Source organism: Notolepis coatsorum (genome assembly GCF_963971535.1).
Source record: "Notolepis coatsorum genome assembly, chromosome: 7".
NCBI classification, from domain to species: Eukaryota; Metazoa; Chordata; class Actinopteri; order Aulopiformes; family Paralepididae; genus Notolepis; species Notolepis coatsorum.
Window position 1 is genome coordinate 9,660,614 of NC_140171.1, and position 26,446 is coordinate 9,687,059.

At 42.8% G+C, this 26,446-nt stretch overlaps 1 protein-coding gene across 2 annotated transcripts in view; it reads left to right on the forward strand.

Moving 5' to 3' along the window:
- LOC311231411 (egl nine homolog 1-like) overlaps positions 1–26,446 on the forward strand; it is a 67,128-nt gene that overhangs the window by 38,702 nt on the left and 1,980 nt on the right. The window contains exons 3-5 of one of the 2 annotated variants that reach the window (XM_084317989.1): positions 16,102–16,221; positions 23,622–23,758; positions 25,148–25,236. In XM_084317989.1, coding sequence (XP_084174115.1) covers positions 16,102–16,221; positions 23,622–23,758; positions 25,148–25,236 — 346 coding nt within the window. The remainder of the gene's footprint in view (positions 1–16,101; positions 16,222–23,621; positions 23,759–25,147; positions 25,237–26,446) is intronic. The other variant, XM_084317990.1, reaches the window with a different exon arrangement.

The following is a 26,446-nucleotide window of genomic DNA, read 5'->3' on the forward strand; positions in this document are numbered from 1 at the left end:
CTCAATTTAGAAAGAATGTGTAGTTACTGTGGTTAGCTTCTGCAGGACAGTATAGATTCTATAGATTTCAGTATAGATTATATTCTGTTGTTGTTCTATACTATAGAACAACAACAGAAACTCGGGTGGAAATGTTAATATAAACAAAAGCAAGCTGTTTACACAAACTCTTGTTGGATACTTTTAATATTCTTGTGCATTTGTTGTAACTTGCTCTGCGTAAGAGTGCTGAATGCCCAACATGTAAAATTAACAGTGTCAAATATGTGAAGCGTTCTCGTATCGATTGAACTTGTCTTAGACAAAGTGCCATGCCTGTCTCTCTCTTCCAAATCACTAAATACTATAGCCAATAGCGAAACACGACTCAGTAACTTAAATACTTAGCTAAAGTAGCTACAGTATAAACATGGCTCAGAATATCAATAACTTAAATATTTAGCTAACGTAGCTACAGTATAAACACGGCTCAGAATTTCAATAACTTAAATACTTAGCTAACGTAGCTACAGTATAAACACTGCTCAGAATTTCAGTAACTTAAATTCTTAGCTAACGTAGCTACAGTATAAACACGGCTCAGAATTTCAGTAACTTAAATACTTAGCTAACGTAGCTACAGTATAAACACGGCTCAGAATTTCAGTAACTTAAATTCTTAGCTAACGTACTGTAGCTACAGTATAAACACGGCTCAGAATTTCAGTAACTTAAATTCTTAGCTAACGTAGCTACAGTATAAACATGACTCAGAATGCCAATAACTTCAATACTTGGTGCACAATAAAAGCTGTTGCATCACGAAGATAAATTACAACGTAACTCTTAATAAGTAGCAACTAAATACACATGCTGTAGGTGAGCGAGAGGTTGAGCTCTCTCTCTCTCCTCCAAATACTTGGCTAATGTAGCTACAGTATAAACACGGCTCAGAATGCCAGTAATGTAAATAGTTAGCGCGCATCAACCCTGGTTTTGAACAAATGGAAAAGTGTCCTACCCTATAAACACGGCCCAGAATGTCAGTCAAATGTAATGGTGTGTTCAACCTAATGTTGTTTTCCTACCAGGAGCGTTCATACCGGGGTCTGGGTTTATTGTTTATTGTTTGTTTTGGTACATGTTGGTCGCCTGTGTCGATGTTGTGTGGACACGTGATTAACGTTGATGTCAATCTAATGCTTGTGGGACGCCACTAGGGGGCAGAGTGGCTGAGTGTGAGTGACTTAATGAATGAATGAATCAGTGACTTAATGAATGAGTTTGGTGACATTGCCGGTCATGGTGGTGCTTTGCATCTAAAAGAGGCAGCGCTCTCTCAAATTAATGACCATAATACCATCGGCTACTGTATATATTCTAAGTCCTTAGAACCTTCTCTCTATCAGCATATAAAATGTCTTTCCTGCTGTTGAGTGACTGGCTGATGAATGCCTTACCAGGCTTTCAACTACCGGAAGGAGCTTTTCATGGGGTTTTAATGAATTCCCAAACTGGACCAAACCAGCACAAAGCAGCTGGTAAGGGCTTTTTTAGCTGTGACCAGCAGTTTTATAGGTCGTCGTTCCACAAACTTCCCCACCCTTTAATGGCCACAGGTTTCGCCCTAGAAGGCTGAAATTTGTGGATGGAAGTCAAGTGTTTGTGTGTGTGTGTGTGTGTGTTCATACCAATTGGCTAAAAGGGGGTGTGGCAACAGGAGTGGCCTATCGCGAAAAGGCACATCACTTCCAAATGGATTCACAGACTTGCACAAGATGTTGTGGAAAGGTTGGTCATGACCTGGTTAACTGTTCATGACCCAAAAGGACACCTGGTTAACTGTTCATGACTCAAAAGGACACCTGGTTAACTCTTCATGACCCAAAAGGACACCTGGTTAACTGTTCATGACCCAAAAGGACACCTGGTTAACTGTTCATGACCCAAAAGGACACCTGGTTAACTGTTCATGACCCAAAGGACACCTGGTTAACTCTTCACACACAACCTCTAAACGGATTCATGTAACATGGCCAACGTTTGTGGAGAGCTTTATCATGGAGCAAGGACACACACACACATAGTCACACCCTCTTCTCTGTGTGTGTGTATGAATGCATGCACGTACGCGGTCACATCTGTTGTGGATTCAAGCTTGTTTCAATCGTCAGTAATTAGAGAAAGTCCTACACGTAGTTTGATCTTTACTGGTTCAGTTTCAGTTTCACTCGTTTATTTCAGTTGGCTTCAAATGGAGCATGTTAGGAAATCCAGTCGGTGGTGGACCAGGAACAGTGTGAGTTAAAGGGGTTTTGCCAGATAAGGCTGTCGTTTAAAATGACGAGTGCTGCATCTTGTACCGCAATTCAAAATGTTAAGATATAGAAAAAATATAGAAATATATAGATGTAATAAACTCTAACCCTAACTAACCTTACTGTCATGCACTTGTCCTAATATACTAACTAACCTACACCGTAGCGCTCAACACTTTGATGAACATCGTCACTCAGCTGATAGAGTTGTGCCCTTCCTGATGACTTGTCGTACAAAACTTGTAAGTCACTTTGGATAAAAGCGTTCAGCTAAATTACTAAATGTAAATGTAAATATAGTTATTCTCAATGTCATATTTGATATCGCTGTGCAAAATACAGCCCTTAAAGTTTTTGATGACAACCTGCTAGACCCACCACAGTCAGGACAGCTGAATCATCACTCCTGCAGCTGTTCTCAGTGTCATCACTCCTGCAGCTGTTCTCAGTGTCATCACTCCTGCAGCTGTTCTCAGTGTCATCACTCCTGCAGCTCCTCAGTGTCATCACTCCTGCAGCTGTTCTCAGTGTCATCACTCCTGCAGCTGTTCTCAGTGTCATCACTCCTGCAGCTGTTCTCAGTGTCATCACTCCTGCAGCTGTTCTCAGTGTCATCACTCCTGCAGCTGTTCTCAGTGTCATCACTCCTGCAGCTGTTCTCAGTGTCATCACTCCTGCAGCTGTTCTCAGTGTCATCACTCCTGCAGCTGTTCTCAGTGTCATCACTCCTGCAGCTGTTCTCTGTGTCATCACTCCTGCAGCTGTTCTCAGTGTCATCACTCCTGCAGCTGTTCTGTGTCATCACTCCTGCAGCTGTTCTGTGTCATCACTCCTGCAGCTGTTCTCAGTGTCATCACTCCTGCAGCTGTTCTCAGTGTCATCACTCCTGCAGCTGTTCTCAGTGTCATCACTCCTGCAGCTGTTCTCAGTGTCATCACTCCTGCAGCTGTTCTCAGTGTCATCACTTCTGCAGCTGTTCTCAGTGTCATCACTCCTGCAGCTGTTCTCAGTGTCATCACTCCTGCAGCTGTTCTCAGTGTCATCACTCCTGCAGCTCCTCTGTGTCATCACTCCTGCAGCTGTTCTCAGTGTCATCACTCCTGCAGCTGTTCTCAGTGTCATCACTCCTGCAGCTGTTCTCTGTGTCATCACTCCTGCAGCTGTTCTCTGTGTCATCACTCCTGCAGCTGTTCTCAGTGTCATCACTCCTGCAGCTGTTCTCAGTGTCATCACTCCTGCAGCTGTTCTCTGTGTCATCACTCCTGCAGCTGTTCTCAGTGTCATCACTCCTGCAGCTGTTCTCAGTGTCATCACTCCTGCAGCTGTTCTGTGTCATCACTCCTGCAGCTGTTCTGTGTCATCACTCCTGCAGCTGTTCTGTGTCATCACTCCTGCAGCTGTTCTCAGTGTCATCACTCCTGCAGCTCCTCAGTGTCATCACTCCTGCAGCTGTTCTCAGTGTCATCACTCCTGCAGCTGTTCTCAGTGTCATCACTCCTGCAGCTGTTCTCAGTGTCATCACTCCTGCAGCTGTTCTCAGTGTCATTACTCCTGCAGCTGTTCTCAGTGTCATCACTCCTGCAGCTGTTCTCAGTGTCATTACTCCTGCAGCTGTTCTCAGTGTCATCACTCCTGCAGCTGTTCTCAGTGTCATCACTCCTGCAGCTGTTCTCAGTGTCATTACTCCTGCAGCTGTTCTCAGTGTCATCACTCCTGCAGCTGTTCTCAGTGTCATTACTCCTGCAGCTGTTCTCAGTGTCATCACTCCTGCAGCTGTTCTCAGTGTCATCACTCCTGCAGCTGTTCTCAGTGTCATCACTCCTGCAGCTGTTCTCAGTGTCATCACTCCTGCAGCTGTTCTCAGTGTCATCACTCCTGCAGCTCCTGTGTCATCACTCCTGCAGCTGTTCTCAGTGTCATCACTCCTGCAGCTGTTCTCAGTGTCATCACTCCTGCAGCTGTTCTCAGTGTCATCACTCCTGCAGCTGTTCTCAGTGTCATCACTCCTGCAGCTCCTCTGTGTCATCACTCCTGCAGCTGTTCTCAGTGTCATCACTCCTGCAGCTGTTCTCAGTGTCATCACTCCTGCAGCTGTTCTCAGTGTCATCACTCCTGCAGCTCCTCTGTGTCATCACTCCTGCAGCTGTTCTCAGTGTCATCACTCCTGCAGCTGTTCTCAGTGTCATCACTCCTGCAGCTGTTCTCAGTGTCATCACTCCTGCAGCTGTTCTCAGTGTCATCACTCCTGCAGCTGTTCTCAGTGTCATCACTCCTGCAGCTGTTCTCAGTGTCATCACTCCTGCAGCTGTTCTGTGTGTCATCACTCCTGCAGCTGTTCTGTGTGTCATCACTCCTGCAGCTGTTCTCAGTGTCATCACTCCTGCAGCTGTTCTGTGTGTCATCACTCCTGCAGCTGTTCTCTGTGTCATCACTCCTGCAGCTGTTCTCAGTGTCATCACTCCTGCAGCTGTTCTGTGTGTCATCACTCCTGCAGCTGTTCTCAGTGTCATCACTCCTGCAGCTGTTCTCAGTGTCATCACTCCTGCAGCTGTTCTCTGTGTCATCACTCCTGCAGCTGGTCTCTCTCTCTCTCTGTGTCATCACTCCTGCAGCTGCTCTCCTCTCAGCGTCTCATCACTCGGCGAGCGCTCACTGGACAGGATGTTTGAAGAGTGATCCAGTGCTGCTTCCTTCCAACTGTGACATGGAGACGAGTATAGAACTTGAATCGATGGAAAGGTCATCCCCTATTCTAATCTAGGCCTACATTGTTGAATGGTCATTTTTGCTGGTACGCCCTTAACGCTGCGACTTCGGAGAAATTAGCAAGAGTTGAGTTTACCTGCCCTCAGGGAACAAAATAAGTACCAGCCAACCGCCAATGGCTGGTAAAAAATCTGCCTGGCTGGTAGTTTTTAAAATCTACCAGCCAAATGGCTGGTAAGTCAAAAAGTTTAGTTTGTTCCCTGAGAGCAGAGCTACACAGCAGTGCGCCTATTTTGCGAGCCGAAATAAGTCTGTGGTTTTTTTCTTCTTCTCACAACGGGTCAAATGCATCTAACATGCATTGCATTGTCGCCATTCCTTTATGCCCACATCGCCCGAAATGAACGTTATGTTAGCGTAAGCTAACAAGCTAATCCTGATCAGCGGCAGAGCCATAGAGAACAGCAGACAGTGTGGACTGGGGAAAGGGAAATGGGGGGGGGGGGGGCACTCTCCCTTTCTCTGTGTGTGTGCGTGCGTTTGGAAAGACGATGAAGTCACTAGTCAGGACTCAGGAGAGGAGTATATTGTAGTAAACTCAGGATTACTGAGGATGCACAGACACAAAGGTTTCGAGAGGAGTGGAAGTTTGAAGACAGACTAGACTACAATATGATGCGGGGGTGGTGAGTTGAAACAGTGTGTGTGTCCCCGACCCCACTTCTATGTTTCAATAAATTATTTGCATTTAAAACTATTAACGCTGACTCATTCCTTCAGTCCACTCAAAATTATGCTAATATTCCTTATGTTGTTTATGATATTAATTGAAAATGGCATATGAGAGTATTATATAGTAATAATAACACATGGCGATATACTAAAAAGCTATTTTTAATTTTTGGCTGGTAAAAAATCTGCCTGGCTGGTAGTTTTTAAAATCTACCAGCCAAATGGCTGGTAAGTCAAAAAGTTAAGTTTGTTCCCTGCCTGCCCTGCAGAAATAGAGCAGAGCCCATGCACGCGCAACAAAGGTTTTCTACACACTCTCAAAACAAAGAAAATGTATCCCAGTCTGATTGGCAGGTGGTCTTGCACATTGTGTGTACTTTTTGACAAGGAATGCGATGGTGGTCTTAGTTTTCGCCCCCCCCCCCCCTGGGAACACCACTAGGCAGGTGGGTGGGCTTGAAAAGTGATGCAGGTAAACTCACTCTTGCCAATTTCTCGGAAGTTGCTTACTGCAGCTTTAAAATGGCTGACAAATAATCTCCTGCAGCGATAGGGAAATTAATTAACACTGTGTAAATGTGTGGTACCTTGATGTGCAGACTGAGTTATAGATATTATATGAAGACAATGAGAAGGCTATGTGGACACACTGGACCGAAGGCTATTTACATTTACTCCTTTAGCTGACGCTCTTTTCCAAAGCGACTTAAGAGTTCAAGTCAGCAGGAAGGGTACTGGCATCAAACAGTGTTGACCTTGCGTGCTACAGTCTTGAGTGCATAGTAGTAAATACATTAGCATAGTTATAGGCAAAGTAGATTCCTTAGTAGCAAGATCTTCTGTTAAAAATGCAACGAGATTGAATACAACTTTTCATTGTACTGTATCTTTAAATATTGTGGACAATGTTGCGATTGTGATTATAATAAAATAAAATAAATTGTGTCATGCATCTACCTGCTTGGTTATCAAGGAAAATGCAGAGATTACTGATAGTTTTGAAATGTTTATTTCTCAACTCAAATATACAAACTGAACCACGTGATTTTTAGGGCTGTCGATATTAACACGTAATCTTTTTTTTATTATTTTAAATATGCATACATTCAGCACACCCACACACACAATTGCACACACACACACACATTTATTTAATAAAATCTCAAATCGCAGCATTTCTTGTGGTTATGTAATTGAATTTGACATCGGCTGACATTGCGATTTAGAATAATCGTGCAGCAGCCTGCAATCATTACAGACATTCTACAGACGGAAAACATCTTCCTTTTGGTACAGATCCCCCCACTGATCCCTGATCCTTTTCAAAATGTATCATCATTCTCTCTTAATATTGTGAATCAATTCCAATATCAGTCAAGAATAATAAGATTGAAGTAAGATATTTGTTCCCAAGCGGTTCAGGTGGTGAAGCTTCCTGGTGGGAAACCCGTATCATTTGAACTCCAAACAGGACGTCCGTGTCGACACCCTCCTCCGCTCAGAGGAAGCTGGTGTCGTCTCACGCCCACCTCTCCGACACGCACGCTATCTCATTACCCACTATCTTCCTGAAGGAGGTATTGTTTAAAAACACTTCTGTTCACAATTTAAATCTTGTAATTATTTGGTAGATAATAGCGTAGTGTGTGTTACTTCATACCTCTGGGGGTGTATAGGGCCGTGTGCAACACTTTCAGCTAGAGATGCACTGCTTCCAGGCTAACGTGGGGGATTGGTGTGACTGAATAACACCTGATTACCAGGAGCCTCGTCGTGTGTCCTGCCAGAAATCAAAGCAAAGCAATTTGATCTCCTATACGTTTCTTCCACACAAAGGGTTTATTTCACACATAATGTTTCCCACAGGATTTTGTGAGACTGTGGTGGTGGGTGAACCTCAGGCCCTCTAGGGGGGTCCGGATTACTATTACGACTACTACCACTGCCAATACTACTGATACATCCCTATTGGCAAACTTTATATAAAAAAAAAAAAAAAAAAAAAAATTATTAATTAAAAAAAAATTGGTTCATTAACGACCAATTCGACAGGTAATTAATGGGAAACACTAATATCAAACACGTCCAAAAACTCTGAAACAGTTTTGCGCACATTCATTTAGTTTGAGTAAATGAGGTTGAATATGGATCACTGGTAGGGCTGACCTTCGAAGCTTTTTTTGGCAATCGAAGCTTCGGGGCCGAGCTTCGATTTTAATTCGAAGCTTCGAAAAAAAAAAAAAAAAGATTTTTTTTTAATTTTTTTTTTTTTTTTTATCTTATGTTGTGGGACTTGTACAGCACTTTCGTAAACGTTGTTGTTTTTAAATGTGCTCTATAAATAAAGTGGGTTGGATTAATTAATTAAGTAGCCCCTTTCGTGACTGACGCATCCAACAAGGTTTCACTCGGCTGTGTGATTTAATTCAAGGTGGATCGCTGTTGTCGTTTGAACAACTTCAGATTTTATGGGAACTACCAATCCCCCAAATCAAGAATGTTTAAGATGAATGAAGTAAGATTTTGATTATTTGAAATATGGCCTGTGTAGACTAAACTATGCACATAATTATGTCAGTCTACAAGGTCCGGATTCTACATGGTCCGGCAATGTAGACCTTGTAGACTCCACTACAGACCAATTATCAGTGAATGTTCATGCATTTTTAAGAAGGGCAACTTCCACAAAAAAACAAAGAACTCACCAAAACATCTCAGTAGCACCTTATCTAAATGTTATATTTCATATATGGAGATTCATATTTATTTATGTATTGCATGCATTTCTACATTTTATTTCCTATTTTGTTTATTCATCCCAGTATCTTTCTTTCTTATGTGTGGAATTCTACAAGGTGCGCGCACACACACACACACACACACACCTACACACACACCTACACACACACACACACACACACCTACACACACACCTACACACACACACACACACACACACACACACACACACACACACACACACACACACACACACACACACACACACTTACATTTAGTAATTTAGCTGACGCTTTTATCCAAAGCGACTTACAAGTTCTGTACGACAAGACAGCAAGAAGGGTACAACTCTATCAGCTGAGTAACAATGTTCATCAAAGTGTTGCGTGTTACAGTGTAGGTTAGTTTATTAGGACAAGTGCATGACATTAAGGTTAGTCACGGTTAGATTTTTTTTTTTTTTTTTTTTTATCATTTCAGATAATGGTTGAAGAAGTGAGTCTTTAGTCGACGGCGAAAGATTGGACGGGATTCGGCTGTCCTAACTGGGATGGGTAGTTCACACACACACACACACACACACACACACACACACACACACACACACACGCACAAATCGAAGTAAAAATTTTTTTTTTTTTTTTTTTTTTTTTTTTTTTAACTTCGATTTTTTTTTTAATGTTCGAAGCTTGTGCCATCGAATCGAACGTTCGAAGCTTCGAAGCATTTAAGACAGCCCTAATCACTGGTGATCTCGTCAGGGATATTTAATCCTTTGTGTTGTGTCAATGCTCCATTGCTCCACGCTGCTGCTGTGTTGCTCTATGTTGCTGCTGTGTTGCTCTATGCTGCTGCTGCTGTGGTGTTCTGTGTTGCTCTATGTTGCTCTGTTGCTCTGTGCTGCTCAGCAGTATCTGCTACTTGCTATGCGTGCGGTGCGTTGCTTCTCACGCTCCACCAGCCCGGTCCGTCCCCAGCTGTTGTTTGGCTCTGCCTCTCTGTACTTTATATAGTGCGCTCCCTGTTTGACTGTGAGGCTGCAGGGCACTCCGTTATGTTCACAGGGAGGGAGGACATGAAAGCAGATCCATTCACCCCCAAAAAACCACTCTGTAATTGCATTCCCATGTCATATATTAAACAAACAATTAACAAATAAGTGAGTTCTCCTGACTGGAATAATTCTCCACATACTGTACATTTTTAACAAGGGCCTTGTGTCAACTGGAGTGATGATTCAAACCTTGTTACCCCCAAACATGTCCTCCACCCTCAGTGTGATCTGGAGCCAAGCAGCCAGTTGAATCCTCTTGTTGAAATGCCAAATGTAATGTAATGCCAACAACATTTTAAATGCCATATCAAGTATCTGGTGATGTTTATGGGTTGCAGACTTTTAAGAAAGCCATTGAATACATAATGAGAAATGGTTACTTTACTGAATATGAATCTTAATAATATTAATACTTTTAGCGTCCTGAAATGGGTGGGGGCATGTCCAAAAAAGGATCTTGTTCTTTAACTGTTCCTACAATATGTCTCTGAACGTATTCTTAAATTAACGCAATCGTGTGTAATTATTATCGGTACTGGTGTTTTCAATATATTTCCCCACGAGCGTGTGCAGGCATTCTGCAGAATTAATTCTTGGTGGTCGAGATGGCTGCATATTTGTTTTCCATTGTTGTAAAAAAAAATTAAAATTGTTCTGTGAACAAAAGAACCCATCACATCTCGTTAGTTCTTGGCACATGTCTGGTATCTCGAAGTAACCCAGCTGGTCGCACCAGACAATTTGAGGCTATAGCAGCAAAAGTGACTGAGTGGTGTGTTGAAGTACACACTCCAGAACCTGATTCATTGATAGAGAAATGACACATTGTCGCTTTAAAGCCGACAACCTGCGCATCCATCCACTGTCATAAAAGAGTACGGAGTCAAAACATTAAGCAAATGTATCGCATTCAAAATACTTATGTCAGACATAACATGCGGCCATCCAATTAATTAAGCATGTTTTCTGTATGCACGTTCATATTCTGGATACTTAGGTTACCGTCTTTAGACAGGACAAGGTGCTCATTAGGGATGGGCGTGAGTAATCGATTACTTGATTACTCGTAGCTATGAGAAAAATCTATCTTAAATTATTAATGATTTTTATGAGGGAAAAAAAGTATTTAATTATTAAATTTTTTTTTACATATTTGTTTCACATGTAGGTGTAAGATTATAACTGTTTGTTGGTTTCCTTAAACATATATACGTGAATGAACAATTTTGTAAATTTTTTTAAAAGAAAATATTCAAAAATATTTTAATTAAAAAAAACATATATATATATTCCTTTTCGAGTAATACACGATCACTCGAGTATAGTATGCGATCAATCGATCTGGATTTTTCTTAAAAATGCCCATCCCTAGTGCTCATATGCATTTTCATATCCTAATTACAAGTATACCCCGATTACCCCGTACACAGCCTACACCATTTAAAGGGATATTGCGAGTAAGTCAAGGTAACGGGTTTAGTCAACAGAGAGATGGTGGAACAGACTGGCAGCTGGCGGCGCAGGGTTGGTTGACCGAGCAGGCGGGGACCGGTGTCTCGACTCGCCTCCCCGCGGCAGGTGGCCATTTGAAAAGGAAAGAAATACCGTCCGAAAATAGTTAATATGAATGTGTGTGTAAACACACCAGTTGGCTCGCTGACTGTCCCTGGTTCCATTAATGTGTTTACTTGTGCCGTCCTCCTCCTCCTGCCCTCCCTTCACTCTGCCAGCGAGTGGCGGGATAATCTCTGAGCGGGGAGTGAAGAGAGGGCGGCAGCACGCGCTGCACGTAGCCGTCTGATTAAAATACGGCCTGTCTGGAGTCACTCCAGCTGCAGCCCAGTTTAGCTCACTACAGCGGCCAACGCTGGCAGTGTCGCAAGGCCCGTGACACGCACACACACAGACACACAGACACACACACACACACACACACATATATATTTTCCTGCCATGTGGGGACATTCCATTGACTTGCACTCATTCCTTTACCCCTTGCCAAGCTGCCATAACACAGCCATAACACAGCCCCTAGATGCCTAATCCTAGTGTTTATCTTTTTCTTTTTTTTTATCCACTTTTTTTATCCTCGTGTTTTTCTCCCATCCCAATTTAGTCGTTATGCCAATTCCCCCCTCCCCTTCCTGGTCGTTGCTCCCCCACTGGTCGGTCTAGGGAGCCCTGAAGTCTATCCGATGCTTCCTCCGAGACATAGGAGACAGCCAGCAGCATCTTTTCACCTGCCAGCGCGGACTCTCATCGGTGCCGTGTAACGTGTGGGAGGTCACACTACCCTCACCATCTCCCTCCCTCGCTGTGCAGGCGCCCTGACCGACCTGTAGGAGTCGCTGTTTACCAACGACCTGAATACCACCCCACCGGCTTCCCTCCCGCTGCCAATTGAGCCAGTATGACGGCCGGCCGGCTGACAGCCGTATTCGAATCGATACCAGTGTCTCTCGCGTTGGTGACGAGCGCTTAGTCCGCTGCGCCACCCAGCCTCCCCATCCTAGTGTTCATCTGTAACCTAAACTCCAACCCCTTGTCATCGTGGGGTCTAACCAATGTCCTCACAAGGACTGAAGAATCTATCGTTGTCGGGAAGAAAAACACACACACACAGATGCCTACATACACTAGGGCTGCTCGATTACGATGATTTTGATATTGAAATTGCGATTATTAAACCCGATTACTCATTGATTTGAGAACATCACATGACGACAACTGAATTTGTTTGACCTTTCTCCTCGACCAAAGGCTGCCTTTCTGTCGTCTTACCCTCCTCACCGGTCAAGCGCACCGCGGTGAAGGAAGGGTGCGCTGCATTTACAAAACGAGACGGAATGAGAACCGTGCGCGGCACAATAATCGTTCCATCTCGTTTTCATGATCGTGGGAAGCCAATATTTAATCATTTTAATCAAATTGAAACTTGATTAATCGCCCAGCCCTACTACTAGCTAACGTTAGCTAGCTCGCTGGTGAACAATATCAACATCACCATAACTACTGCCTTTCCCTCGTCCCTCCCTTTCTAGTCTCTTCTTCCCGCCGTCCTAAAGCTGTCATTACTGCCAGATTGTCTGCATGAATCCATCTGAACGCAACATAACTCTTTGTTTCTTTTTTTCACTTACAGTATCAATAACGGAGATGAAGGCATACTTGAGTTGCTACGCTTTTGGCAAGACCTTAATTATGGCTGCATTCTTGACTGTCTGGTCAGAGAAGAAAATATAATTAAAGAATGCTGGTATTGAGTTGAAATAAATGATATAATCTTGTTTGGCAGAGTCTGATCGAGTGCCGAATTACTCGGGTAGAGTTCCGGTTACTTCGGTACTACTTCAGTTTACCTCAACTGGAGTGAGAGTACTAGTAAAATACTAGTCAAAATTATAATAGTCTAGAAAAAAGTACTTACTTTTGAATAAAAAGCATTCAGATGTTGTGCATGTTCCAAAGTTTTCTAGTGGGTCTGTGCTCAGTCAGGCACGTCTACAGGTCGAGTCCAAAGATGAAACCTCTCGCGTGTGTGTCTGGTATGTGGAGGATCTCATCCCACGTCTCATGAACTCCCAGAAACAATCCAACGGCTCAATTAGCAGGTTCGTGAAAACCTCAGTCACCAGGAGCAGTGTTTCCCCTACCCTTGGCGGGGCGGCCCGCCCCCCCTGAAAAAATTATAATAAAAAAATAATACAATTTCTTTTTCTTTTTCTTTTTTTGATATGTTGATATATGAACTGGATAGTTCATATAAGCCATTCTCCCTTTCTGTGTTTGTGTGTGCGTGCCCGTCCCAACTCTGGTCTTTAGAAAATTTGATATTTACTGAGGATGGCCAGATAATGTTATTTAAACTTTACTGTGACACTGTTGACACCACATATCCGTGACACGCGCGGTCTAGCGCCCCGCGACAACACTAGTAGTTTTGGGGGGCCTACCACTCCCCCCCCCCCCCCCCCCCCCCCCCACCCCTGAAAGAAATCCTAGGGGAAACACTGAGGAGCATAATCAGAAACGGGACACAAGACTTGTACAGTTGTGAATAAGTATGGAATCCTAGTTCCAGACCGGCTTTATACCCTCTTGACGGTATATCTAATGCCACATTCACATGGCAGTCTCCACAGCCTACCCTTCCGCGTGGCGGTCCACCCACCGGTCTCAGATGTGACGTGTTTATTCATAATTCATAGTTAAAGACGGTATAGATCGAGTACATTCGGGTGACGTGTAACATTTTGCAACAACTTTACAACTGCATGATATACGTGAGCTGTGACTGTGAGCGAAAGATTCCCAAACTGACTCACACGGTCCTTCTCCCGACGGGTTCATTTGACGAGAGCCGCATGGTGACGTAAATAAGGTTTTCCGCAGACAAACCGGTAATCGGGGATGAAATGCAACCCCGCTTCGTCCCGTTACGGGCGCTTGACGGATCACTCTGCTGGAGTCCTGATAATAAGGAGGGCATGCTACAGCGCCCCCCCCCCCCCCCCCTAAGCCAAGTGACGCAAATCCTGCATTGTATAGTAGTGTGCCCACGTCGCCCATCTTCCTGATCCCACTGACACAGCGCCAGTGTCGCTCTCGCATGCCACCTCCATATATGGATGACAGCCCCGTGGTTAGTTATTATCCTCACTCCTCGCGTTTTCCCTCTCTCTCTCTCTCTCTCTCCCCCTCGCCCCGCCGCCCCTATACACACAATGGCTTGCGTCAGAGCGGGAGCTCTCGCTTTGTCCTCATGTGTCTTTGTCTTTGTCTGTGTGTGCGTGCCTGCTCCTCTGGTGTTCTTTCACCTCACACCTGCTAGCATGAAAGCACTAATGGCTGCGGTAATGGGGTGGTGTTGATGATGGAGCTTCCATGCATAACTGTATAGCTTGGCTCGACAAAACTATGTGTGTTTTGGAATTTGACGTCTCTGCACACTCAGGCAAACGTCATCTTGATGATTTAAGCAGAGACATTGATAATAGTGGCTTGTAGGGGTGTAGTGAGTTAGAAACAATGGTCGATTTAGATTAGGGTTCAATCATTTATTTGTGACCTTTAAAGTCGTAATTGGACATTGAAATCTCCCCGGTGCTGAACCTAAGGTTGCAGGCATGCATACTGAAAGTGGTTGGAGGCATACTGAAAGTGGTTGGATGCATACTGAAAATGGTTGAATGCATACTGAAAATGGTTGGATGCATACTGAAAATGGTTGAATGCATACTGAAAATGGTTGGATGCATACTGAAAATGGTTGGATGCATACTGAAAATGGCTAACGGTGGGTTATTTAGGGGCACCGCTGGGTTTTATTTTGATATCTTGAGTGCTTATGCCTTAATCCGGGCTATCTGCTGGCTGCTGCTATTGGCGGTCACAATTTCACACAAAGCCAGTGTGTGTATAGCGTGGACCTGGCCCACACACACACACACACACAACAAACGCAGGACCTCCTGCACTTCTAAGGACGGTCACAAAGCACCGATGACCTACATATGTCTTCCTTCCCATTCCCCTGTTTGCATGTGGGTCTCTCTGACCGTGAATAGTAGTAGGGGGTTTCCAGCAGCCGTCTCCACCTCCACCTCCAGGTTGCGGTGGTGTCCTTGGACATAATGCAGGCAACAGATGAGAGATGACCAACATCTTAGGCTTTTGTTTTCTAGCTCGTGGGGAAAAAACGAAATGTGCTTTAGATAAGTAGTTCTTAGGGCCTGGACCACTCTGGGGGGGGGGATTTATGGAAATACATTGTCATATTTAGAATCTTTGGTATAATTATTTAAGTTAAAGGTGCCATTTGTAAGAGGAATGCGGGCTGTGTACTCTCTACCACATACTGTAGGTATCATTTTATGCTAGCTTATTGACAAAATGACATTTGTAATTTAATGTGTGAGTCTTTAGTTTTAGACCATTTGGAACAGATTGTTTTTTATATTTGTTTTTTATATTTATTTAGCTTAATCCACACTATTTGTATGTGATTGAGTCTACATGGTCCTCATTCCAAGCAATTGGAAATCTTACAAATAGCAATGGAAATAAAAACAATTCTTCTTGTTCCCATACTGTCTTAAGCTGCTGTGTGTCACCAATAGGGGCCCCTCTGTCTTTAGGGGGCCAAAAGAACCACTGCATTACATTATACAACATAATAGTTACAGTCACTAAATCAAGTATAACTATGATGATTAATGTCATTGTTGAACGTTTTAGCAGTTCTGTGTTTATACGATTTAACTATGGATTTCTTCATTAGAAGAAATGACTGTACATGATGTATTTGAAGTTTATTTCTTTTATTTTTTTATTTTATTTACTAGCCTCCCTAAACACATATTTAATATTGCAATATTTTTGCTCTATTTTGAATTTTTTTTTTCTTATTTTGCAACAGATAAGCAATTTATTTTTTAAAGTCCTAATATAGACGGTGGAAAATGTTATCACAGCGTGTTGTTATCTTGGTTTATTCAACAGTCTATCTCTGTTATAAATGGAAACTCTGATGTTGTGACTCAGCGTTCTAATGTGCCTCTTCCCTCTTCCTAGGCGATGGTGGCTTGTTACCCTGGCAACGGGACGGGCTATGTTCGACACGTGGATAATCCCAACGGTGACGGGAGATGTGTGACGTGTATATACTATCTCAACAAAGGCTGGGATCCTAAGGTACGTGTGAAAATGAGCATGAAGTATTTTCATCCAGGGTTCAAACGGGCGGGGGGGGGTTACAGGGTCCTGCTTCTGCTTGGTTTGACAATTCTTGTCTGCTAACATTGTGCAGTGAAAATGGAGCTCATTTGAGCAGCCTGGTGACATTTAAGTTGGCGGAAGGCGTACTGCACGGGGTATGATCACAATAAAACAAACGCCTACTTGTTGCTGCTGCTGCTGCTGAAAACCTTGTGTAAGGTGAAACTATTTAATGTTTTTTTTTTTTTTTTTTTTTTTTTTTTTTTTTTTTACTTATACATTTCATGGTCCTGGGGGTCCAGAAACAACAGAACAGAACCACGTCAACTTTAAATAAATAATAATGTGAAAATCACTGAAATTGGAAATACAATATTTTCAAATTTTCCCAGATAGCAGTGACCGTCCCCTCACAGTGAAGCATTCTGGTGGCTATTTAATGGTGCGACAGGGTATTTTCTTTCAGTTTCTATGACAACCATTTGGATTCATGCATCGAGTTATGTCCCTTCGGAGTGCCATTTTGTCCTTTTCCCAATAAGCTAGCGTGAAGTGGATTCCTCAAGATCTCCTCAAGATGGCAGCTCCTTCTTCAGTCTAGCTTAAAAATGTACCCCGATGCAGCTACGTATTGCCACTGCCATATTGCCGCAGATACAACTGGGATCATATGGATAATTAACGGCCTGTCAAACCATTAAATTACATGCGTATTCCCGTCTACTGTACATTCTCCTCATTCCAAATGATTGGAAATCTTACAAATAGCACCTTTTAGGAACATACATGAGAAATTATACGCAATAAACATCCATGGATGCATAATTCTGCCTCGTCTGAGTCCAACTCAGTTCAGATCACTGTTGATTAATTTAAATTCATCTTCACTACTTAAAACACCATTATCTCAGAGGAAAGTCTGAGAAAACAGGAGGAAGACATACACAACACACGGATGCATAGATAATGCATAATTCTGCCTTATCTGAGGTGAACTCAGATTCCAGAGGCTCCAAAGATTCCTATTTGTTATCTTAGGTTTACAGTCTATGAAGCAACGTATACCTATGATGCAACGCCCTCCTTTTGATTCTAAAGCCGACAGTAAATTAAAGGCGCGCTTCACCGAAAAACGATGCAGATTTATTCTGCACATAATCTTGCACGTATCCCAAGGCTCTAAACTGTTTTGCGCACATTAATTTAGTTTGACAGTTATTGGGAGTAGAATGAGTTAGAATAACTCCTCTCGTGATTAGGGATGGGAATTGATACGATTTTATCAATACGATTCCATTATCGATTCTGCTTATCGATCTGGTTCTTTGTCGATTCCCTTATCGACCCCTGATACATTTCTAATTTAAATAAAAAAATAAATGGAAATGCAACAGAACTAAGCTGGTTAGAATAACAACATGCAACTTGACATTTCTGACGTTTCTGGTCATGCGACATGTGCGCCCAATCGCGTGACGCCTCTGTCTTTGCCCATTTCCGCCTCGAACAGCATGTAAACTACCTAACGCCTAGTTTATCACTGGTTAAGCTTAGGCGACTCTTTCGAAGTTGGTTAAGGTTAGAGTTTGGAATCAGGGCTGATGTTCTATCGCCCTGCTCTAAGACAAACTCTAACCTTAAACAACTTCGAAAGAGTGCCTAAGCTTAACCGGTGAAAGAACTTGCCGTCACACGATTGGGCGCACATGTCACATGACCAGAAACGTCAGTGGCCAATCAGATTGCGCAAAAGTACAACTGGCTTAGGGAAAGTATTCACGCGTCCCCGCTCGCCCCCGTCCTGTAAGGTATTGGCTCGTGTTGCTACACGGACATGTTTGTATGTTGCACGGTACTTCCTGACTTACCTACTAGTAAACAGGCAACGTGATCACACGCTCTCCGTCTCTTATTATATGTGAACTAAAGAGTACAAGGTTTACACAACAGCCCCCACCCCTTTTTTTTGTATTTGTACCTGTACTACCTGCTGTCAGCTGTTATCTCTCTCTGCGTTAGCTCCGCGGCTATTACTGTAGGTTGCCCCGAATTAAATGAATGACTCGGTTCTAAAGCATTCGAGTCGTTTTCAATCACTGCACTTAGAAACAGTCAAACAGCGGGAGCGTTTCGGGAGCATATGACCAAGAACCAGGCAATTTCGAGCCCTTAAGGAATCAAATAGTCTGCTCTATGGCTGCATGCTAACGTTATGCGCAACTGTAGGAAAAACCTGGCAGCGATAAGAGGAATCGATAGTCACGGAGGCATGCGATTCCAGGAATCGGACAATTAGGAACCGGCTCTCAACGGGAACCGGTTTTCGATTCCCATCCCTACTCGTGATGTCATCAGAGGACATTGAATCCTTGTGTTGTGTTAATTACAGCTCAAATTCAAATAGCAGGAAAAAAATTGCAGTCCCTATTGCAATCATTATCTCTATTTTTTTCATCTACATCATTTCTAGCCTTGGGATAATGTGCGAGATTATGTGCAAAATAAATCTACAGCAAAGTGCCCCTTAGTTGATGTTGAAAAGTGACTTTGGAAACATCATGTATTTAATTAACTAAGAAAAACATTGCTTGAACTTTAAACATAATAACAAAAACACGTCCTGTTTTAAAAACATGACCTGGCTTAAAAATATGACCCGGTTTAAATATGACCTGGTTTAAAGTCCATTATCTTGTTTTCGTAATCATTGGAGGCCAAAATGATAATTGATAATAAGATTAGAAAGATTGCAGAGCGCTGATCCCGAGCCGTCCAACCAGTGACTCGACGCACCCGCCGTGTTCCTTGTTCAATGAACTGCTGTAACAGATTTACAACAGTAGCTCACCTCGCAGCCACATGATTACCTCCCATGAATTTATATGGCAAACATCTGTCCATGTTTCTGTTGCTACCTGTGGAGTATTGGGGTTGTGCTACTTGCCTACTTCTGCTTAATAATAATAATTATAATGTTTTACCATTATTGATTCACGATTTTTGGTTATTCTACAGTATTGCGCTGTAGTTGAGACTAGTTAATCGATGGCCCTGGTCAGACATTAACACTCTGGTCTGGGTGGGATGTGGCCACATTCTGTTACCAGTGTGAATCCACCATGTCTGAATGCCCATATAGGCTATATTTAGGGATGCCACTTTATTTTTTTTAACGATTCCAAAGTAAAGTAGAGTTTTTATGTCATCTCTATAACGTGCCTCTTCAGCAGCCCCATGCCTTCTCATGATCGCAAGCATCAACAAAACAATTATTAGTCTAATTAAAGCCTTTCTTATCCAAATTGTCGCTCTGCAGGCAGTTCTTTTAAATGGTAAATGGTGCTTTTATATAGCAGCTTGCATCCAAAGCGCTTTACAACTTGTTCACTCACACATTCACACACAGACGACGGAGGCGACCGTGCAAGGTGCCGACCTGCTCATCGGGAGCAATTAGGGGTTAAGTGTCTTGCTCAAGGACACCCTGCCCGGGAGTAGCGGGAATCGAACCGGGAACCTCCGGATTACCAGACGACTGCTCTACCTCCCCTTTTAATTGCTTAAAAACGTCCCGACTTGGAGTCATATTCCAGTGTCCCACAAAAATCCACCCGCATGGACTGGTTTTTATACCTCGTCATATACTGATGATATATAATTATACCTCATCATATACCATATGGGAGGGAGAAAACGTCACTGATATAAATTGCAGATGTGGACGTTTCCTCTAAGGCAGGGGTTCTCAAACTTTTTTATACCACAACCCCATTTTATGTAGTTTTTGTAACCCCACACTTAATATATCGGTAATTTCAACATGGAATTAAGGAATATCAAAATAAAAGCAGTAAAGCGCACGTTGAACTTGATCATGCATATTTATTAGAACATTTTATTATAGCATTGTTATCAATACACATTTATAAAACAAGGCATATTTAGCCAAAATATGTTGCCAGAACATAAAAAAATGTATATATATATATACCGGTATTGTTTTTTTTACTTGCTAATGCGCGACCCCACTGTCACCTACCCACGACCCCACTTTGGGTCGCAACCCGTAGTTTGAGAACCGCTGCTCTAAGGCCTCCTCCCCCTGTATCCTCCCTTTACACACCCTCACCTGTTGGGGGGGGGGGGGGGGGGGGGGGGGTTGGTTCTTCTCCTAGTCCTGGCCAGAGAAAGTCCTCTCCTCTCCTAAACCTAATTTTTTATTTGATTAGCCATGTTTTTTTTTTCTTTTTTTTTTAACTTTATTTTTTAGCGTTTATCGCTTTTCTGGTCAAGCATGACCGACATAAACAGGTTGAAATGGGATGTAGAGCAGGGGAAGACATTCTGAGAAATGACGGCGGGTCCGGGAATCGAACTCGTGTCCCCCAGATCCGTGACGAGCACGGTTTTCCCCGACGCAGAAATAGCGCCGAGATATGCGGTGAGCTACGGGAGCTCCCCTGATTAGCCATGTTTTAACAATAAATTTGTATCAACCATGCAGATCTGACCATGCACATAATTAACCTCTCCGGTTCTACCACACAGACAAGCAAACGTTTAGTTTTAGGCCTAAATCAATATAGGCGACAACCTTTTTTTTTTTTTACCCCTGAATTCTGGTAGGGCTTATATTACGTTTTCTAATGCTGATTAACCCTTTCACTGCAGCACTACCAAAACGGTTAACCATTTCACTGCGGCGACACACAGAAGGTTAACCCTTTCACTGCCACACGACAGCCCGCGACCGTCGGTTGTGTGATAGTAAAGGGTTAACCTTCTGTCGTGTGGCAGTGAAAGGGTTAATACGATAAATGGCGTTCTTTGCCATAATAATTATTAATATAACACCAAATAAAGCTTTCAGGTTGAGAACCCATAGGTTTATGCATATCTTTCCTTTAGCCCTGCAAGCTGCTTAGTGAATCATGACCATTGTGTTTTGTCTGGTAGCTTACCGGTAAGTTACATACTGTCTGTAGGCCTTAAAACCAAGTTGATTTTCCTTGGATTCCCGGGATAGTGCGTTTTTATTCCCAGGACAGAAAATGTCTTCGGAATCGTAATCCCTAGTAAAAAAAAAAATGCAAGGAAAGCGCTACGTGATTTTATGAGACGGGCCTATCAGCTTTTGTAGACAGTGGTCATCGCTGGAGAGAGATTTGCTGGAGAGTGACTCACTGGTCTTCTTTCTACAATTTCCGATCATTCTGACGTTCTGGTATCTCCTGGAAAGGGGTTTTATTATCTATTATATTATTTTTATTATCTATATGATCTACTCTGCATGCGTCTTTAGCAGCCTGTAGTCACAGGCCTGAGTGCTTATTTGCATAATGAGCAGGGGAAGCGAGACAAGACCCGATCACAAGTGGTCACTTGAGAAGGCGCGTGGACTGTGGAGACGCATTCTAATGCCAGCTGTGGACAGACGTACTTAGAGAGCTGTCCACTTGTGATCGGATCACCCAAGATGTATATTATTATATATAGAAGTCTGAACCAGGCCAATGACCTGCATTCTTATTGGTCAAGATCCCTGCCAATGACGTGTTATTTGGTGGACATTTTTATTCAAAAATAAAACCAAATAACTACCATTAATGCATACTTTTATTTTTAAAACACGGCTGGGTTGTCGCAGTTGGTATTGGTAAATGGCTGCATTTTTATATAGCACTTTTATCCAAAGCAAAGCGCTTTACAATTTGTTCCTCACATTTTTACCCATTCACTCACACATTCACTCACCGACGGCAGAGGCAACCATGCAAGGTGCCAACCTGCTCAATCACGAGCAATTTGGCGTTAAGTGTCTTGCTCAAGGACACATCGACACGCTGCCCGGGAGGAGTGGGAATCGAACCGAGAACCTCCGGATTGCCAGACGACCGCTCTACCTCCCGAGCCACTGTCGCCCCTGTATTGAACCCCTAACCCTGGTGGTGTTGGTGCCATGCTCTATCCATTGAGTACATTTACATTTTTTATTCATTAATTCATACAGTAATTTAGCTGACAAACTGTGTTGAACTTCAGTGCTACACTCTTCGCATAGTAGGTAGTAATATAGTCACAGTAGATTACTTAATAGCAAAGTGCATAATACTAAAAGACCGTAGTAGTAGGTTTTTATTATAATAATTTTTTCAGATATTGATTGTGAAGAAGTGTGTTTTTAGTTGACGGCGGAAAATTGGGCAGGTTTCGTCTGTCCTGACTGGTGGGAAGTTCGTTCCACCATCGTGGAGCGAGGACTGAGAATAGCCTGCTTCTCTGAGGTCTGAGGCGGCCAGAAGATGCAGAGCGTAGGGGTCTTGAGGGTGTGTAGTTGGAGACCATTGACCGGAGGTAGGAGGGGGAGCCGTTCCCCTCGTTGCACGGTCTGCCAGGTCAAGAACCATGAAGCGGATCCGTGCAGCGATGGAAAGCCAGTGCAGCTCTCCAAGAGGACGGGACCACTTGGCATAAAATCCCGGTGTCATTAACAGGGGTGCACTTTGTTACAATACTTAAGTACTGTTTTTGGGGATTTGCACTTAACTCGAGTATTATTAGGTGTGTATACTTTTACTCAATTACATTTCAGAGAGAAAAAACATACTTTTTAGTTTTTACTCCTTACATTTAAATTGCAGACCTACAAAGTACAAATCTCACAGGTCCAACCATTTTAATTAGTATATTTGTTTCTCTGGCCGAACTAACGCTAACGTTATTAATCCTGCGGCTGCACTTTATTTAAAAACAGCCAATCAAATCCTCATCAATGGAAAATGAACCCGCCCATACCCATGCACCATGGTCCTTGTGCAAGACTAGAAAGCGGGGATCTTTGATTAAACACCTGCTATCAGAAGAATAGACAGTCAGAGTGACGAGCTACAGAAGATGGCCAGAAACGATAGTACGAGTGATGAAGTGGACGAAACGGTCTGCGTGGACGGACAAGACGAGCACCCATGGCCCTATCTCCATGACATGTTCTCTTTCGAAGCTGATGATTTCACTAGTTGGCTCACTTCTTCAACTAACTCACCTGGTGAAATGTGTACGGTAGTTAAAATTAAAACTTGGCCCACAATGGAATGAGTTTGAGACCCCTGGTATATCCCTTGCAATAAAACTGTTTTTACTTTAACTTTTTTGTACTTAAGTAGTACATTTAAAAGTAGAAACTTGACTTTTACTCAAGTGTGTTTTTAGCCAGATACTGACTTTTACTTGAGTACGATTTTGAGACGGTACCCATACCTTCACTTAAGTATAATTTCTGAGTACTTTTTACACCCCTGGGACTCATTAACTAAAGAGGTTGGGAACCTACAGCTCTGTAGCGTAGTGACCGTCGTCTGTGTGTTCATGGTTTGCAGAAAAACGGGGGCCTCCTGAGGATTTTCCCTGAGGACAAACCAACATTCGCTGACATTGAGCCAAAGTTTGACCGCCTGCTATTCTTCTGGTCTGACCGACGGAACCCGCATGAGGTTCAGCCGGCGTACGCAACCAGGTGAGACTGTCAGGGAACCGTTTACAGGTGCTATAGATTTTTTATGTAGAGGGATAATTTTTAACACTTTGAGTGCCACGCCTCCGGTGCCCCAGAACCCTGTTGTGTGCCACCACCCCCTTCAATGACAGAGCTCTCATATTTGCGAACGCATAAACTATATCTTAAATTATGGCTATGTGTCTAATATGGCCGTCCCTTATCAATGACTTGTTTGCAGTCAACATTGTCGAAACGGATTGTTTTTTAATCGGTTCATTTCCGTTTTATACCATTTTTAAAACTGCTAGTTTTTTTAAAGTTCCAGAAAAAAATTAAGATTCTGTGATAAACGCCCTTTACTGGAATACACTGGAATACACAAAACACGTAATTTTTCGGCCTATTTATGAATCGTTTTCAAATAAACGCTAGATTATCGATAGTATATGTGTACTTATGCACGCTATAGAAGTGGGCTAAAAAATCTATTATCTTATTTCCTGATCGCACACACACACAGACACACACATACACACATATGGCACACGCTGATATATAGGTGAAAATAGCTCTGATTATCCCAAGACTGGTAAAATAGATTCCTTACCTCAGATCGGATGTTCAACAAAAAGATTATTCCTGATCGCCATTCCAAATATTGATCGCGTTTATTGATCCAACGCTGGGTACTGGAAACACACATTCTCCGCTGTTCTGGTGGTGGGCGATTACTTGGATCGTCTCCGGTTACTTGTCTGACAAATGTGGAAGCAGGACTTTTTTTTTCTCCATGCGTTTCATTCAATCCAATCCAATGGGGTGCAGTACCATCCGGAGAGACGATAGGGGGCGGTATTTTCTCTGTTCGAGTTCAGACAGATCCCCACTGGTAACATGAGGCTAGATTGATGAAAAATGAATGGAAATCGATAATAAAAAAAAATAACGATTAAACAATGAGATCTCTCGTCGTTGGCACTCAACGGTTGGCATGAACTAACGAGAAATCTCGTCGCTGGCACTCAAAGTGTTAAAGATGGATACATCCACAGAACTTTTAGAAATATTTTTTGTGGGTCCAAAATGAATGTTGTTTACCTGTTGCATGTATCCCCTCCCTACTTCCCATTTCTCCATGTGGAATGCACCCGATTGGATAAATTACATGCTGGTGCTGTGCGACAAGACCTTATAACTCAACAGTAGGAGACTATTAGATTAAGACCTTATAACTCAACAGTAAGAGGCTATTAGATTAAGATTGTATAACTCAACAGTAGGCCATTAGAGTAATACTTTATAACAGTAGGAAACTATTAGATTAAGACTGATGAAAATACAAATTTCTTGATTTCTGACGTGTTCCACATGGCTTTCTCTGTGTCATATTTTCACATTGTATTATAGACGTGACATGTGTCGCTGCAGGTACGCCATAACGGTGTGGTATTTCGACGCCGACGAGCGGGCTCGAGCCAAGGAGAAGCGCGTGACAGGTAGGAATGTGTTTTTACACCTGTCTCGTAAATATACTGAAGGATGATTTGAACAAGACGCAGCACTACAGGTTCTGTAACGGTGTGTTCTTTATGGGCTGGCCTGGTAGCGCCTCGCCCTACGCCAGAACCTGGAGGCCCGTCTCACTGCAGCCTTCATCAGTAAGTAAGTAGGCAAAGCAGCACTAGTCGCCCGCCCCCCCCAAGCTCTAGTTGCTGAACTTGGCTAATCGGCAACGCTGGACTCTTGTCATCACTTTCACCTAAAACGTTTTTTTATGAACCTAACCCTTACTTCACCTTTTTAACCTTTGACCTCAGCGGAGTCCTCACACCCCACCCTAAAAGTAGAGATGAACGTTTTCTACAACTAGGGCGCGGTGGGAGAGAATGTAGCCTAGTTGTGTGAAGCATGCAAAAATACCCAAGGCCAGGTTTACTAACCAATGAGTGCCTTAGTGGGTCAGGCTGGTATTGCAAGGACCAGTTAACTGGTTTTCAATTATATCTCTTATGTATTTGTCATAGTATGATAACATGTCCCGATCCGATCACGTGATTTTCAGAAGATTTTATTTTTAAACTTTTTTTTTTAAATTTTTTTTTTAATTCAACAAACATGACTGTTCACATCTTAAACTCATACTGAGGCCTTAGTTTTGGTTTTAAATTGCATATCATTCATTTATTTATTGTCACACAGAGCAGAAGAATTTTGCCAAAACAAACTCATTTCCTTTGATTTAATTATACATCAAATGATTTATGTCAAGGATGAGGGACATCCACTAGTTGCAGAACTTGCAGTCATCTGATTTTTACAGACAATGGCACCATTGCTCTCATGAAGCAGCAGGTTTGAGGCGGAGTTTTTAGATTACTCCTGTTGCAATGCCTCGCTTGAATGAAGTTAACTTTTCACCTGGATAACGTTAACATTCAGGGTGAATGTAATGTGAGAAATTGGGATACAAAAATAAATAAAATTAAATTTTTTTTTTTTTTTTTTTATCGGATCGGGAAAGATCGGTATCGGTAGATACTCAAAATCACATGATCGGGATCGGATCGGGAGCAAAGAAATGCGATCGGGACATCCCTAATAACATGCATTGTGCTCGTCTGTGTTCTTGGCGTCTCTGTGGCGGGCTGCACCGACCCAAACCCTAAGCCTTGAAGACACTATGGGCGTGCGGCACCACTGATGATT